Here is a 15982-nt window from a genome sequence, read left to right on the forward strand (position 1 = left end):
AAAATAAGAAAATATCCTTGATTTTTTTGTTTTGCTTTGTAGACATGGAATCTTGCCATGATGCCCAGGAAGGTCCTGAACTCAAGTGATCCTGCCACCTCAGCCTCCCAGAGTGCCAGAATTACACAGGTGTGAGCTAGCAATATTAATGTTTTAAAGAAATCCATATTCCAGTATTCCGTAAAAGGGCATCCTGTCTGGAAAATCACTTGGCTCAGGAAAAAATAATTCACGTGTGTGTGTAGAGAGCAGATTAGGCCAGATGCAGTGACTCATGCCTGTAATCCCAACACTTTGGGAGGCTGAGGCAGGAGGATCACTTGAGACCAGGAGCTCAAGACCAGCATGGGCAAGAGTGAGACTCCATCTTTACAAAAAATAAAAAACACAAAATCAGTTCGGCATGATGGTGAGCACCTGTAATCCTAGCTAGTCAGAAGCATGTGGTGGGAGGACTGCTTGAGCCAGAAGTTCCAGGCTACAGGGGCTAGGACCTTTCCCCGCCCCTAACCCGGGGAAAGGGGAAGGCCCCCCCCAAAAAAAAAAAAAAAAAGAGAGAGAGAGAGAATGATAAACGAATGATAAACGAATATGATAAATGATGTTAATATCTGAGGAAATCTAATTAAAGAGTACGTGGAAATTCAGTAGTGTTTTGTCAACTCTCCTGTATAAAATTATTCAAAATAAAATATTAAAATATATTAAGAACAAGGCTAAACTCATGCAGGATTCCAAATGTCTTAAAGTGTTATTTTCTTCTTATGCCTCTAATCCAAAGGTTTCCCTACTAGGATTTATCAGTCTAAAATAAGGGCTCAAACATGATGGAGAGACTAACAAAACAGGGCTTCAATGTATTACAAGAGGAAAATGAGCTGCAGATTTCATCTTAGATGACAGTTATCACCCAACTTCCTTATAAATCATTCCTCCAAGTCATTGGGCCTACAAAAAATTATGCTGCCCCTAAAGTCCAAATGTCAGTGGCATTTTTCTCCAACAAATGGAATTTCTTCAAGAAATGAATAGCCAGTTACCTATTATATGCAACATACTACACTAAACATTACAAGATATAAAATAAGCAAGGTAGTTCTTATTCTCAAGTAATTTTTATTCTAGAAAGAATTTGGAAAACCACAAACACACCCTCATCATCATATTAAGTACTCAGGTAAAAATTCCTGCATCTTTACATAATTTTCCTCTCTCCCACGTAAGCCCTCCCTATGGATCCCTTGCTAAAATTTTTTTTTTTTTTGAGACGGAGTCTTGCTCTGTCGCCCAGGCTGGAGTGCAGTGGCCGGATCTCAGCTCACTGCAAGCTCCGCCTCCCGGGTTTACGCCATTCTCCTGCCTCAGCCTCCCGAGTAGCGGGGACTACAGGTGCCCGCTACCACACCTGGCTAGGTTTTTTGTATTTTTTAGTAGAGACGGGGTTTCATCGTGTTAGCCAGGATGGTCTCGATCTCCTGACCTCGTGATCCGCCCGTCTCGGCCTCCCAAAGTGCTGGGATTACAGGCTTGAGCCACCGCACCCGGCCGAAACTTTTTTTTTTTTTTGGAGACAGTGTCTCGCTCTGTTACCCAGGCTGGAGTGCAGTAGCGCAATCTCGGCTCACTATAAGCTGCGCCTCGCAGGTTCAAGCAATTCTCCTGCCTCAGTCTCCCATGTAGCTTGGGACTACAGGCGCCCATCACCAAACCCTGCTAATTTTTTGTATTTCTAGTAGAGGTCTCCATCTCCTGATCTCGTGATCCACCCACCTTGGCCTCCAGAGTGCTGGGATTACAGGCGTGAGCCAGCACACACCCGGCCTGCTAAAACTATTGCTCAGAACTCCCTCTCTTTACACCTGGTCTCTCTCTACAGTAAATGTACTCAGAGCCTGATAGAACATTACATTCTACAAAATCCAAAGGGTATACAGAGAGAGAAAATATCCCAGGCCTTTGGATGGATGGGTCCTCTGTGATCAACTTTAATTCTCAACAGATTATTTTAAATTTCTTCTAGATAAAGAATCCAAAGCAATGTTTTAAGTTCTACTTATCTATGTTCTTTACTATGTTTTGCCCTGGCTGAGAAGCCAAAGTACTAATTTTATAAATAGGAAAAACACAGCTTATAAACAAAAAACAATCAGTGACATGTCAAGTAGTATTGGAAAATAAGAAATTATTGTTTAAGATAGGGAAAACAAATAATAAACCTGAGTATAAGCCTTTACCTCTGTAAACCAGTATTTTACATGAGTCTTAAGTTTTCTGAGTAAAATCACTGCCCTCTTATAGCATTTTAGTCCAAGCAAGCTTCCATTTCCTAGTTTCAACCTAAATTATAGCCAAATTTCATAATATTAGTAATTTAAGCCCCCACTAGAAATTCTGGGAGAAGCTTATTTCTTCAGAAATTACCTTTCAGGTTATAAGTTCCTAGAGTTCTAGTCTCTCTCTCCTACAAAAATTGTGGATCAGCTGGGCGTGGTGGTACGTGCCTGTAGTCCCTAGCTACCAGTGAGACAGAGGGAGGAGGATCACTTGAGCCCAGAAGTTTCAGGATGCAGTGAACTGTGATTGTCCCACTGCACTCCAGCCTGGGCAACACAGCAAGACCCTGTCTCTAAAGTAAGAAATAAGACTGGATCGGCTTTTATGTCTTAGGAAACTCAAAAAATCTTTTACCCATAAAAAGAGTCTTTCACATTATTCACATACTGAATCACTAAACTAAAATACATAAAAAGAGAGCTGTAAGATTAGAAAAGAGGAAAATATTTAAGGACTCAAGTAATCCAAGAATTAGTCTAAAACCCATTTAGAGATGGTTTCATAGAGTTCTCATACAGTTAAGACAGTAATCTCATGTGAAGACCAGAGAAAGTTGAATCATGGTTCCAAACTCTGTGGCAACAAAATGACAGTGAACCCAAATTTCTCTTCAATAAACAAAAACGAACATCTAAGAAAAAATTATAGTTCCATGGAAAATTTAGTCCTGAACTAGAAAAAGCCAATTGCTTTCTAAATTTTTCCTTTTAAGCAAATAATAAAAATTTAAAGAGCCTAACAGAAGACACCACTTATCTTGTTGGTCTAGAATAAGAAAATCACTAAGTGCTAACACTATGACTGGAGGTCTTTACCATGTTTTGGAGAAACAAAATTATTTTTCAATATGCTTTTGTCATCATAATCAAGAAAACTGAGCTAATTTAGTTGTTATGACTTAAGATGTCTTTATATTTTCATAATTAAATGAAATGGGAAAAAAAGAAATCCTGGAAATGTGACCTAGTTTTAATGGATCAAGAGCCCTTTTCTGGTTCTACTCTGGCCCAGAGACCAAGATGAAAATTACCAGCCAGTATGCTATGTTAAATTTACCAATGAAAGAAGCATTAAGTACTTTCAAAACCTAAATTAAAAAAAACCACCTTATCAGATAAAGTTTGAAATGGAAAAGAAAATCAGAAATCCTAGACCAGCGTCTTAAGTCTTGTCATCACTTTCTGTTGGTTCTGATTAGACCAGGTCTCAGATTCCCCATCTGTAAAATGAAACATATAACTTCATAAAAGTATTTTGAAAATCAAAAGAGATGATTTTTAAAATTACTCCTTCTCGGTCGGGCGTGGTGGCTCACATCTGTAATACCAGTACTTTGGGAGGCCGAAGCAGCCAGATCACTTGAGGTCAGGAGCTCGAGACCAGCATGGCCAACATGGCGAAACCCCATCTCTACTAAAAGTACAAAAATTAGCTGGGTGTGGTGGTGTATGCCTGTAATCCCAGCTACTCAGGAGGCTGAGAAGGAGGAGGCTGCAGTGAACAGAGATCACACCACTGCACTCCAGCCTGGGTGACACAGTGAGACTCCATCTCAAATAAAAAAAAACAAAATTACTCTTCAAGAGGAAAATACTAGGTTTCCCACTAACCTATTACACACAGTGCTTCTCATTCCAGGTTCTTTTTAAGGTTGCCACTGTATGTGATCATCTTGTCTGACATGCAAAATCAGTTTTCATTCTTAGTAACTAGTTAACAAAATACTTTTTGTATTTATACTATACCTCATTCCAAAAAGGGTCTGAGGCACAAAAGCACATGTATATAGAGTTTTTAAATTATGCTAGCCTAATAAAAAATAAATTGAACTGGGGAAGATACTCAATGTGGCCTCTCCCCTACCAACCTCACATCACAACCTATATGAAACAGATATACCTGAAAAATTTTTAACTCATTATCTGATGTTAGAGTTCAAAATCTGCTATAAATATAAATATAATGGAGCCATCAAAGAAATAATGATGCTTTATCCTGCTGTCCAAAAATTAACAGTGACCTTACCTTGTATGGATCAAGTAAAAAGTCACTGAACTTGCTGGGCAGAGAATATTTCTTCACCAATTCATCTTCTACGACCCAAGGTGCATTTTCACCAGTACCAGCTCGTAATGCATTATGCCGTATAAAGTATCGAACTATCTCCTTATTTGGTGGGCGCTCTGTACGAATCAAGCTGTCTGCTGGCACATTACTGATGATCTAGGTTAAAAACAAATAAATAACTCACCACTGGGGTAAAAAGTAATTACCCAAACGAGAACAAGCAATATATGTTCTCTCCAGAAAAATCAAAATTCCATCTACATCAATAGAGCTACAAATTAGAAAAAAAACCAAAAAATTGGCCAGAGATGGTATCTTACACTTGTAATCTCATCAACTCAGGAGACCAAGGTGTAAAGACCGTTTGAGGCCAGGAGTTAGAGATCAGCCTGGGAAATATAAAAAGACCCTCTGCGTACAAATATCAAAACATGCCAATAGTCCTAGCTATTTGGGAGGCTGAAGCAGAATTACTTGAACTCAGGAGATCGAGGCTATAGTGAGCTATGGTCACACCAATGCACTCCAGCCTGGGCAACAGAGTGAGACCCTATCTCTTAAAAAAAGAGAAAAAACGGAGAATAATTTTCAGAGACAGAACATCAATTTAAAAATATCCTTAGGCAATCTGTCAATATGTATCAAAGTTTTCTAAAAATATGTATACCCTTTCAGCAATTCCTCTCGTTAAGAATTTATCTTAGGAAGTAAATGGACGAAGTCATCATCAAATGCTTTTAATAGCAAAAATGTGAGGAAGGGGTTGAGGGTTATTACCTAAAGGTACATCAATAAGGGATTTGTTAAATGAAAATATGTACATATAATGGACACTCCAGTCCTAAGAAAAAAGTTTCTCAACCCAGAAAAATTCATCAGAATCATCTAGGGTGCTATTAAAATGCAATGCTTGGGCCTCACCACACACTTAATGAATCTTATGACTCTCTGGCAGTAAAGGTTAGGAATCAACATGTGTAATCAGCTCCCCTGGTGACTATCACACACATTAAAATCTGAAAACACTGCTTTGGAAGAAAGTTTAATGACATTACAGATGCTTAGCACACAATAAATGAACAAATTAAGTTATAAAATAATATAGACAGAATAGTTCTACTTTTAAAAGTCACTTAATAGCAGGAAACAGAGAAGGAAGGAAAACAAATTTTTTTTTTTAAAAAAGTCACTTAGGAGCTAACTACCATTTACTAAATCTATATTCACCAATTATCTCTGAGCATGACAACAGATATCATCTCTTTCTTATTTGCATTTTCTTTCTTCCTAAAATCAACTTACTCTTTGTGAACAAAATACCATCTATATCAATAGGGCTCATCAATAAGAATACAAGTGATACTTAGGCAAGTGGTTAAAACTAAGCATGTTTTAATCAGCTACCTTGCTGAATGAGAAGAAAGTCTGTGAAAAATTGTATTTAACAATATCCAATATTCAAATATAAAAAAAATCCTGGCTGGGCACAGTGGTTCATGCCTGTAATCCCAGCACTCTGGGAGGCCGAGGCAGGTGGATCACAAAGTCAGGAGTTCAAGACCAGCCTGGCCAACACGGTGAAAATCCGTCTCTACTAAAAATACAAAAATTAGGCAGGGATGGCGGCGTGCGCCTGTAATCCCAGATACTCGTGAGGCTGAGGCAGGAGAATCGCTTGAACCCGAGAGGCAGACGCTGTAGTGAGCCGAGACCGCGCCATTGTACGCCAGCCTGAGCGACAGAACAAGACTCCATCTCAAAAGAGACAAAAAAAAAAAAAAAAAAAGAAACACCTAGGCCAGGAATAGTGGTTCACATTTGTAATCCCAGCACTTTGGGAGGCCAAGGGGTGCAGACCACCTGAGGTCGGGAGTTCGAGATCAGCCTGGCCAACATGGTAAAACCCTGTCTCTACAAAAAATACAAAATGAGTCAGGTGTGGTGATGCATGCCTGTAATCCTAGCTACTTGGGAGGCTGAGACTGGAGAATCACTTGAACCCAGGAGGCAGAGGATGCAGTATGCCAAGATAGTGCCATTGCACTCCAGCCTGGGCAATGAGAACAAACCTCTGACTCAAAAAAAAAGAAAAAAAAAAAAATTCCTAACAACCCAGCCAAGGCTTCTGATCACAAACCATAAAACCAACAGTCAGAATAGAATTGGACTTGTCCATATTCTGAGGCAGGAACAAAACAATGTAAATAAAGCAGCAAAAGATTTGGGTTATAATCCTTCCCAATCTCATTTACTGAATCAAGAACTTTGACACTTACTAAACTTCTCAGGTCTTAGCTGTTTCTTCTGTAAAATGGTTACATCTGAAGACAAATGTGCACTGCCTTCCACACCCAGTCTGCTAATCCACCTCTTTCTAAGATTCTACATATACAGGTGGTGTAGGAGTACCTGAAAAGTAACATGGCGCCCAGCCCAAAACCCATTATTTTATATGCCACTATGAAAAAAACTCTTACCAATTGATTTTAACTTACATCCTGACTCTGGACAAGTTAAAAAAAATAAAATAAAAACTGAACATCTTAGAATAAATATAACACTGAATTAATTTGAGAATATTTACTATTGTAGGTTATTAGCTTGTAGTTTTATAAGGTTCCTTGTAAAAGCACTGAGAAGAGTTGACTCAACGTCTGAGTTTAATTAACAAATGACTGCTCCACTTTTAACTGGGAAGAATGATTTCCTTGGAAAGTCTGTAACTGCTGGGAACAGATTCTTAATTTTCAAACTGAGTTTCAAGCACAAATGATACCCTAGTAATTCCTATATAAAAAAGAGGAAAAGCATGCTATCTTCTAGGAAAGAAAATATAGTTTACATTAACCTGAAGTCATTAACTACTGTAACTAGAAAACCACTCAGAATCTGCTGTACAAAGATATTTATTTGCATTTTTCTTTAGCACATATTCTCCAACAAAAGCAACCCTATGATATTTTCTTAAAGAACATCTATCACATGTAAAAAGTTTAATGTAAAGTGTCAACTAACCTTATCTTCATTTTGTAGTTTCACATCATATTTGTGAGGCAGAAATTTTGGAGGAGCCCATTTCCTTTCTCCTTTTTTTAATGAAGTAGGAAGTTTTCGTGGCGATCTACGTGCTCTGTCATCTAGTCAAATCATAGAAAATTGTGAAAAACATAATTATTTTAATCCTTTTCATTCACTCATTAGCAAGTCTTAACTGAACGTCTGCTCTTCACTACGCACTGGGTGACGTAGCACAAAAATGAATCATAATGTCTTAACTTCAAGGAGTTAAAGTCTATGAGGAAAGTCACCAAGTAAAAAACTACAATGTGGTAAACAGCATAATAGAAGTTGGTAAAGAAAAACACTATGAGAGGCTGGACACAGTGGCTCATGTCTGTAATCCCAGCACTTTGGGAGGCTGAGGTGGGTGGATCACCTGAGGTCGGGAGTTCGAGACCAGCCTGATCAACATAAAGAAACCCCCATCTCTACCAAAAATACAAAATTAGCCGGGCTTGGGGGCACATCCCTATAATCCCAGCTACTGAGGAGGCTGAGGCAGGAGAATCGCTTGAACCTGGGAGGCAGAAGTTGCAGTGAGCCGAGATCACGCCACTGCACTCCAGCCTGGGCAACAAGAGCGGAAACTCCATCTCAAAAAAAACAAAAAAGAAAAACACTACGAGAACACAGAGAAGAAATACTAACTTATTCTGGAAGGCAAGTAGAAAGATGAGTAAGAATATGACTTGGGACAGCTGCGGTAGTTCACACCTGTAATCCCAGCACTTTGGGAGGCCAAGGTAGGCGGATCCCCTGAGTCCCGGAGGTCGAGACCAGCCTGGGCAACATGGTGAAACCGTCTCTACAAAAAATACAAAAAATTAGCCAGGTGTGGTGGCACACGCCTGTAATCACAGCTACTTGGGCGGCTAGGGTAGGATGGCTTGAGCCTGGGAGGTCAGGGTTGCAGTGAGCCCTGATCTTGCGACTGCACTCCAGGCTAGGAGACAGAGTGAGACCCTGTCTAAAAAAAAAAAAAAAAAAAAAAAAAATACTACCAATAAAGCACATGACCTCTTCAGAGACTGCAAGCAATGAGGTGTGGTTAAATATGATGTGTACTAGAGTCAAAAAAATTTAAAAAGGTAAGCCAGGGCCATAATTAGAAAGGGTCTTGTATACCATTTAAAGAGATTAGAATTTGTCTTCCTAGCACTAAAGAACCAATGACAGTCTGTGGCTATAACTAATTACAGTGCATTTTGGAAAGATCAACATAAAATGGGGCCCGTCACAGTGGCTTGTGCCTGTAATCCCAGCACTTAACGGGCCAAGACAGGAGGATCATTTGAGGTCAACAGTTCAAGACCACCCTGGCCAGCACGGTGAAACCCCGTCTCTACAAAAAATAGGAAAAAAATTAGCTGAGCATGGTGGCACACGCCTGTAATCCCAGCTACTCGGGAGGCTGAGGCAGGAGAATTGCTTGAACCCAGGAGGTGGAGGTTGCAGTGCTCCGAGATGACGCCACTGCACTCTCCAGCCTGCCTGGGCAACAGAGCAAGACTCTGTCTCCAAAAAAAAAAAAAAAAAAAAAAAAAAAAAAAAAGAAGACGAATATAAAATGGAAAGTTGAGACTGAAGATAAGGAAATTAGAAAATACAATGCTGAACGTCTGAATTAGGCTGGGCACAGAGGCTCACACAGGTAATCCCAGAACTCTGGGAAGCTGAGGTGGGAAGACTGCTTCAGCCCAGGAGTTTAAATCAAGCCTTAGTCACATAGTGAGATCCTGTCTCTAAACAAACAAACAAAAAAATTAGCCAGGTGTGGTGATACACACGTGTGGTCTCAGCTACTCAGGAGGCTAAGACAGGAGGATCACTTGAGCCTGGGAGTTGAGGCTGCAGTGAGCTATGACCACACCACTGCACCCTAGCCTGGGTGACAGAGCAAGACCCTATCTCAAAAGTAAACATCTGATTTTATGTAACTATAATACAAAAGGAGAGTTAAGATGCATCTAGTTCTTGACCAACTAGACGTGAGAATGTTAAAGGTATCTTAAGTTTTTTGCCTTAAAGACTAGGTGGATGGATGGTGAGCCAAGTAAAAGAATGAGGAGAGAACAGTTCTTGTTTACCTGCCTTGGGATGCAAGAAGAGTGAGGTCAATTCAGCTTTACACATGTTGAATCTAAATTGCATAAAGGAGGGGTCAGGCGTGGTGGCTCACGGCTGTAATTCCAGCACTCTGGGAGGCCAAGGTGGGCGGATCACCTGAGGTCCAGAGTTCGAGACCAGCCTGGCCAACATGGTGAAACCTCATCTCTATTAAAAATACAAAATTAGCTGGGCGTGGTAGCGTGCTCCCACAGTCCCAGCTACTGGGGAGGCTGAAGCAGGAGAATCACTTGAACCCATGAGGCAAAGGTTGCAGTCAGCCAAAATTGCGCCACTGCACTCCAGCCTGGGTGACAGAGCAAGACTCCATCTCAAAAATAAGTAAATAAACTGCATATAGGACAGTCAAGTAAAGATCAAGTCAACAGTTAAAAGTCTTACCCAAGCTTGGAAATCACCAGGCTACAACAGTTAAGAATTCAAACTGTGTGGCCGGGCACGGTGGCTCACACCTGTAATCACAGCACTTCGGGAGGCCAAGGCGGGCGGATCACGAGGTCAGGAGATTGAGACCATCCTAACACAGTGAAACCCCATCTCTACTAAAAATACAGAAAGAAATTAGCCAGGTGTGGTGGCGGGCGCCTATAGTCCCAGCTATTCAGGAGGCTGAGGCAGAAGAATGGCGTGAACCCGGGAGGCGGAGCTTGCAGTGAGTTGAGATCGCACCACTGCACTCCAGCCTGGGCGACAGAGCGAGACTCAGTCTCAAAAAAAAAAAAAAAGAATTCAAACTGTGGCATGAATAGCATATAACAGTACACTATGCAAACTGAAAAACAGAAGGCAAAGAATAGAATCCTATGGAAAAAGTCAAAGGAATGGCAGGGAAGAAAGGAAATAAAGAAATAGAATAGCTGGAGCACTAAGAGACAGCGGTATCAAGCTAAGAGATATGAGTGACCAACAGTATTAAATGTAATAGATGCAACACTATTCACAATAGCAAAGACATGGAGTCAACCTAAAAGCCAATGATGGACACAAGAAAGAAAACGTGGTACACGTACACCATGGAATACTATGCAGCCATAAAAAAGAATGAGATCATGTCCTTTGCAGGGACATGAATGAACCTGGAGGCTATTATCCTTGCAAACTAACACAGGAACAGAAAACCAAATACTGCATGTTCTCACTTGTAAGTGGGAGCTAAATGATGAGAATACATGGACACAGAGGGGAACAACACACACTGGGGCTTTTTGAAGAAAAACAACTAATGGGTACTAGGCTTAATACTTGGGTGATGAAATAATGTATACAACAAACCCCTATGACACAAGTTTACCTATGCAACAACCCTGCACTTCTACCCTTGAACTTAAATGTTAAAAAAAAATAAATATTAATAAATATAACAGAAAAGTCCAACACAAGCCAAGAAGAAATATCTGCATTTGACAATTAAGAGGACACTTGTAAACTTAATAGGAAATATTTCAGGAATATAGAGGCAGAAGTAAGACCACAATAAAACTGATGTTCAGAAAGCAGAGAGAACATTCCTAACCAAAACACTTCTCAACCTCAAGGAATTGCAAGTAATGCCCTTATTACAAAACTTCAATATCAAAAAGAAGAGGGAAACTGGAAAACACACAAGTTAGCATTCACAATACAGAGGAGAAAACAAAACTGAAGTATAAACAACTTGGGGTGGACCAACTACAATGACACTCTCAGAAGTCTGCTTCAAACTACATTAAGAAAGTACCTCGAAAACCATCTGCACAGATCCAAAACATCTAGAGACACAAAACAGAATGGGAGACAGACAACATCACATTCTAATGCAAAGTTTGTACCAGTTAAACAGTGAGCGAATATTATCTGATTCTCTAACATTCATGGGGAGGGAGACCAATACACACCAAACACTTGGTACACCTACATTTTTGGAGGCAACAATAACCGAGTCCAGTCAAATTCTTTATTAATGAAGGCCTTAGAGGCTGAACGGTCTTCCCAGTGAGCCAAATCTCAATTCTTCAACTTTAAAAACATTATTGTTAGAGTCTCCAGGTCCCTAGGATATCACAGTTTCAGGATTTTACCTGCTCCCATGTGAGGGACTTAAATTACAGATTATGGAGACAAGAAAGTGCAATCGACCCTTGAACAGCACAGGGATTAGGGCTCTGACCTCTCCTCCTCTTGCAGTCAAAAATCTGTGTATACAGACAGGCACAGTGGGTCATGCCTGTAATAGCATGAGGCCGAGGCCGCAAGGAGGTCCAGGCTGCAGTAAGCTGTGATCACAACACTCCACTCCAGCCTGGGGGCAACACAGTAAGACCCTGTCTCAAAAAAAAGAGGTCAAGGCAGGAGGATTGCTTGAGCTCAGGAGTTCAAGACAAGCCTGAGCAATATAGTGAGAACTGATCTCAACAAAACAAAAAACAACAAAACAAACAACAACAACAACAACAACAAAAAACCCTACAGGCTGGACGCAGTGGCTCAAGCCTGTAATCCCAGCACTTTGGGAGGCCGAGACGGGTGGATCATGAGGTCAGGAGATTGAGACCATCCTGGCTAACACGGTGAAACCCCGTCTCTACTAAAAAAAAACCTACAAAAAACTAGCCGGGCGAGGTGGCGGCGCCTGTAGTCCCAGCTACCCGGGAGGCTGAGGCAGGAGAATGGCGTGAACCCAGGAGGCGGAGCTTGCAGTAAGCTGAGATCCGGCCACAGCACTCCAGCCTGGGCGACAGAGCCAGACTCCCATCTCAAAAAAATAAATAAATAAATAAATAAAACCTACAAAAATTAGCTGGGTGTGGTGGTGCATGCCTACAGTCCCAGCTACTTGGGAAGATGAGGTGGGAGGACCACTTGAGCCAGGAATGTCGAGGCTGCAGTGAGCCATGATCATGCCACTGCACTCCAGCCTGGGTGACAGAACAAGACCTTATCTATGAAAAGCCAAAAAAGGAGAGTAGGACAATTAGCAATTTACTAGAGAGATGAACTAGCATCACATAAGATGACTGAGGTCACTGCAACTGCAACAGGTCACTAGGAAATGATTACAGTAGTATAGTATGTACTACAGTTCATTTTATTTCGTTATTATTTAATACTGAATCTTCACATTTCTCTTGACTGAGAATAGTGCCATGTATGGTCTGTTTGTGTAAGTTCTGATAAATTTTAACTTTTTATAATAGATTTCTGCATATATTTTATGGTAGTAAATGATAAAACAGACTAGTATCTACATGTATTTTATGCATTTATGACATACCTTTTTGTTCTTTTTTTCAATATTTCTAGGGTACTCAGTTCATCTGAGTTTCTTCAAACTGTCACAAGCCTCCAAAAAATTTTCCAATACATTCATTGAAAAAATATTGAGAGATGGACAAGTGCTATTAAAAAGAAAAATTCCATTTATACGTGGACCTGTGCAGTTCAAACTCATGTTGTTCAAGTGTGAGCTGTACTATAAGCCAATGTGATGGTTTTAGGTAAGCATTAGAGCAGTATTAGAATTTGCTCTTCCTACCTTGATTACCCCCCAACACATAAGTACCCATTTCCACTTCAAGACAAAAGGAAAGCAAACTTTCTTTCTTTGCCATCTTGGGTAGCTAGCAATGTGCACACAACTTTTTTTTTTTTTTTTTTTTGGAGATGGAGTTTTGCCCTTGTGGCCCTGAGTGCAATGCTGCGATCTCAGTTCTCTGCAAACTCCGCCTCCTCGGTTCAAGAGATTCTCCTGCCTCAGCTTCCCGAGTAGCTGGGATTACAGGCGTGCGCCACCACAACCCGCCAATTTTTGTATTTTTAGTAGAGACAGGGTTTCACCATGTTGACCAGGCTGGTCTCGAACTCCTGACCTTAGATGATTTGCCCTCCTCAGCCTCCCAGTGCTGGGATTACAGGCATGAGCCACAGCACCTGGCCCTGCACACAGATTTCTAAGCAACTAGAGGAAACGACTTCCAAATGGTCTTAATTATTTAGGGAGATTCAAGTCTTGATTCATGTTGTGGACATTTTAGTTGTTCTATGAATCATAAATTAACAAAACCATGTCTACATAAAAAAAATCACACATTTAGTTGCTAGAGAACCCTAAAAGATATGTTCATAATAAAATAAACAGGATCTCATAAAGCACTAAGGAAAGCTAGCGTCAAACATACTAATACTTTCTCTCCTTCCTTCATCCTCTTTCACAGCTGTCTCCTTCTTCTGATGGTCCTGAGCAATCTGACTGGAATTCTCTTTGTCACTTGATGGAGAATCACAAGCACCATCCGATTTCTTCTCAGTGGCCTCTTCATCCACTTTCTCCAAAGGATGAATCTTCACAATCTTCACCTTGAGCATTTTCTCCTTCCCAACCTATAAAGGAGACAGTAGAGAAAATCAGAGATAATCAATAAGAATCAGAAACCTGAAGATATTTAGAATATATCATCCAATATACATGCTCCTCAACTAACAAAAAGTGATTGAAACAGTAAAGTACCCAAGTACAATGAACTGTTTCCAACTTTACTTCTCAGACTTCTAGGTTGAAATATGACACCCTAAAACAATGAAATGATCACAATCTAGGTTCATGGTTCATGATTCATGTACTATGCCAATATACAAGGCCAAAGGGCAATCACGGTACCAGCCTAAAATATGTGAATACAGTTCAATAATTTACATTTTATGTATTTATTTATTTTTTATTTATTTATTTTTGAGACACAGTCTCTCTCTGTCACCCAGGGTGGAATGCAGTGGTGCTATCTCAGCTCACTGCAACCTCCGCTTCCTGGGTTCAAGCCATTCTCCTGCCTCAGTCTCCCGAGTAGGTGGGGCTACAGGCAGGCACCACCATGCCAGGCTAGTTTTTGTATTTTTAGTAGAGACACGGTTTTGCCATGTTGGCCAGGCTGATCTCGAACTCCTGACCTCAAGTGATCTGCCCGTCTCAGCCTCCCAAAGGACTGGGATTACAGGCGTGAGACACCGTGCCTGGCCTACATTAAAAAAAAAAAAAGGAAGAAAGAAAGAAAGAAAGAAAACAACTATATACGGATATCCAATTATTCCAGAACCATTTGTTGAAGTACACCTTTCTCCACTTAATTACCTTTCCACCTCTGTCAAAAATCAATTGTGTAGGGCCAGGATCACAGGCATGAGCCACCATGCCCGTCCAGGCCCAGGAATTTGAGGCTACCCTGGGCAACACAGGGAGACCCCATCTTTACAAAATAAAATAAAATTAGCCACGCATGATGGCGTGGGCCCATAGTCTTAACTACTGAGGAGACTGAGGCAGGAAGATAGCTTGAGCCCAGTTTTTTTGGGCTGCAGTAAGCTATGACAGTGCCACCACACTCCTGCCTGGGTGACAGGGTGAGACCCTATCTTGGGGGATTGGGGGATGCAAACCTTTGTCCTCTTGACAAAATGACTCCTTTTTTCATTAAAAAATGACTTGCTAAAAAAAAAAAAAGAAAAAAGAAAAAAAAATGACTTGCTAGTTCTTTATCCCTGGTTACATTCTTTAATCTGAAATCTATCCTCTGATACTTACATAGCCCCTTCAGATGTCTTTTCACTTATGTTAACATGGTATTTATTGTTCCATTCTTTCACTTTTATTCTATGTGTATCTCTCTTATACACACAAAGCAATACCATTTGGTGTTGCTTTTTCTGCCCAAAATGAGAATTTCTACCGTTTTGTTATTGTTTTAAAGAAACGAGATTTTTGTTATGTTGCCGAGACTGTCCTTAAACTTCTGGGCTCAAGCAATTCTCTCGTCTCAGCCTCCTAAGTAACTGGGACTATAGGCACACACCATACCTGGTCAATGTCTACCTTTTAACTGAAATGTTTAGACTACTTATGTTTAATATAATTATAGATATATTTAAGGTTTATTTGCTTTTCTATTCAGCCTCAACAAAACTAAAACTGCTCTTCGAAAAATACTGTTAAGTAAACAAAAACACTGGCCAGGCATGGTGGCTCACGACTGTAGTCCCAGCACTTTGGGAGGCCAAGGTGGGCGGACTGCTTGAGCCCAGGAGTTCAAGACTAGCCTGGGTAACATGGTGAAACCTCGTCTCTACAAAACATACAAAAAATTTTTCCAGGCGAGGTGGTGCATGGCCAGTGATCCCCGCTACTAGGGAGGCTGAGGTAAGAGGGTCACTTGAGCCTAGGATGTCGAAGATGAAGTCAGTTATGACTGTGCACCACACTCAAGTTTGAGCAACACAGTGAGACCTTATCTCACAAAATAAAAACAAAAACAAAAAATACAAAGTTTTTCCAATGCTCATTAAGAGTTCAAACCAGGCCGGGCGCGGTGGCTCAAGCCTGTAATCCCAGCACTTTGGGAGGCCGAGACGGGCAGATCACGAGGTCAGG

General features: G+C 40.7%; 1 protein-coding gene across 1 annotated transcript in view; it reads right to left on the bottom strand.

Annotated features, from left to right (window-relative positions):
* BAZ1B (bromodomain adjacent to zinc finger domain 1B) overlaps positions 1-15982 on the bottom strand; it is a gene marked incomplete at its 5' end in the record, with an annotated part of 74298 nt that overhangs the window by 47558 nt on the left and 10758 nt on the right. The window contains 3 exon segments of the mRNA XM_017857654.1: positions 4360-4557; positions 7417-7538; positions 13743-13944. Coding sequence (XP_017713143.1) covers positions 4360-4557; positions 7417-7538; positions 13743-13944 — 522 coding nt within the window.

Source organism: Rhinopithecus bieti, unplaced genomic scaffold, assembly GCF_001698545.2.
Source record: "Rhinopithecus bieti isolate Rb0 unplaced genomic scaffold, ASM169854v2 scaffold_42772, whole genome shotgun sequence".
NCBI classification, from domain to species: domain Eukaryota; kingdom Metazoa; phylum Chordata; class Mammalia; order Primates; family Cercopithecidae; genus Rhinopithecus; species Rhinopithecus bieti.